Source organism: Bison bison, unplaced genomic scaffold (genome assembly GCF_000754665.1).
Source record: "Bison bison bison isolate TAMUID 2011002044 unplaced genomic scaffold, Bison_UMD1.0 scf7180017864522, whole genome shotgun sequence".
Taxonomy (NCBI): domain Eukaryota; kingdom Metazoa; phylum Chordata; class Mammalia; order Artiodactyla; family Bovidae; genus Bison; species Bison bison.
Genome location: NW_011495073.1, coordinates 777132 through 778006, shown reverse-complemented (window position 1 = coordinate 778006; position 875 = coordinate 777132). Strand labels below are relative to the sequence as shown.

General features: G+C 44.2%; 1 protein-coding gene across 1 annotated transcript; it reads right to left on the bottom strand.

The window, feature by feature from the left end:
- Positions 1 to 7: 7 nt before the first annotated feature.
- On the bottom strand, positions 8 to 800 carry LOC104981801 (protein FAM177A1-like). The gene has a single exon (XM_010831039.1). The coding sequence runs from the start codon at positions 798 to 800 to the stop codon at positions 165 to 167; it is 636 nt and encodes a 211-aa protein (XP_010829341.1). The 3' UTR covers positions 8 to 164.
- Positions 801 to 875: the final 75 nt, after the last annotated feature.

Genomic DNA, 875 nt, shown 5'->3' with positions numbered 1-875 from the left:
TCTGGCTTTTGCTAGATAGAGTTTAAGAATAAAGAAACATTCTTCCCTTTCTTGATAATAATTTAAAATATAAATAATTGTATTAAGTCCCAAGACCCATTGAATAGAGAATGTGAAAGTTTCTGGTATAAAAACTACCTTAGAAGTCTGATAGTCATTTCATTCTACAGAGGGACAGAGACTGGATTTTGTTTGCTTTCTGTAATTACTTCACAATCTCCCTCCATTTCAACATTGAGATTCACAAATGAACTGGATGCCAGCGTTTCTGGTTGATCGGACTGAACAACGGAATCAGCCTGCAGCTTATTTTGTTGGTATTGTCTTTCTGCTTCTTCTGACATTCTATTTTCTTCTTCTTCTTCTTCCTCCTTCTTCATCCGGTAATACTCATCAATTGCATACTGGTATTTTGGGGTGCTGATGCCCAAAACAGATGCAATCTTCTCTCCAAGAAAGTCACAAACTGAGAGGGTGGATGTGGCAGCACGAAGCATGTGAAACCATAAGTAGGGGCCCCAGGTAAGTTTTGTCAGATCAACAGGAGGCAGAACGTCTTTCTTCTCCAGGCTGTCCACTTCATCTTCGTCTGTGCTGTACTCTTCCATTGTTTCACCGCTAACAAAGTGGATGACTCTCCTTGGGACTTTCTTCTTTTTTCCTATGACTCCCAGTTCTACATTTTCAAAGCCTCTTTCATTATTCATCTGCTGTGCCGATTCCCTGAACGCCGAGGCGGCCACAGCTCCCAAGGCATTCACGGCTTCTCCCTCCCCACAGCTCACTGGCTCTGGCTCCATCGCTGCCGACGCCACAGGACTGCTGGCGCGGCAGGGCCCGCCTAGCGCCAGGCCGAGAAATGTATTGTTATTTCT

Coding starts and splice junctions, on each gene's coding strand:
- LOC104981801 (XM_010831039.1), bottom strand. CDS start 800: ATGGAGCCAGAGCCAGTGAGCTGTGGGGAGGGAGAAGCCGTGAATGCC.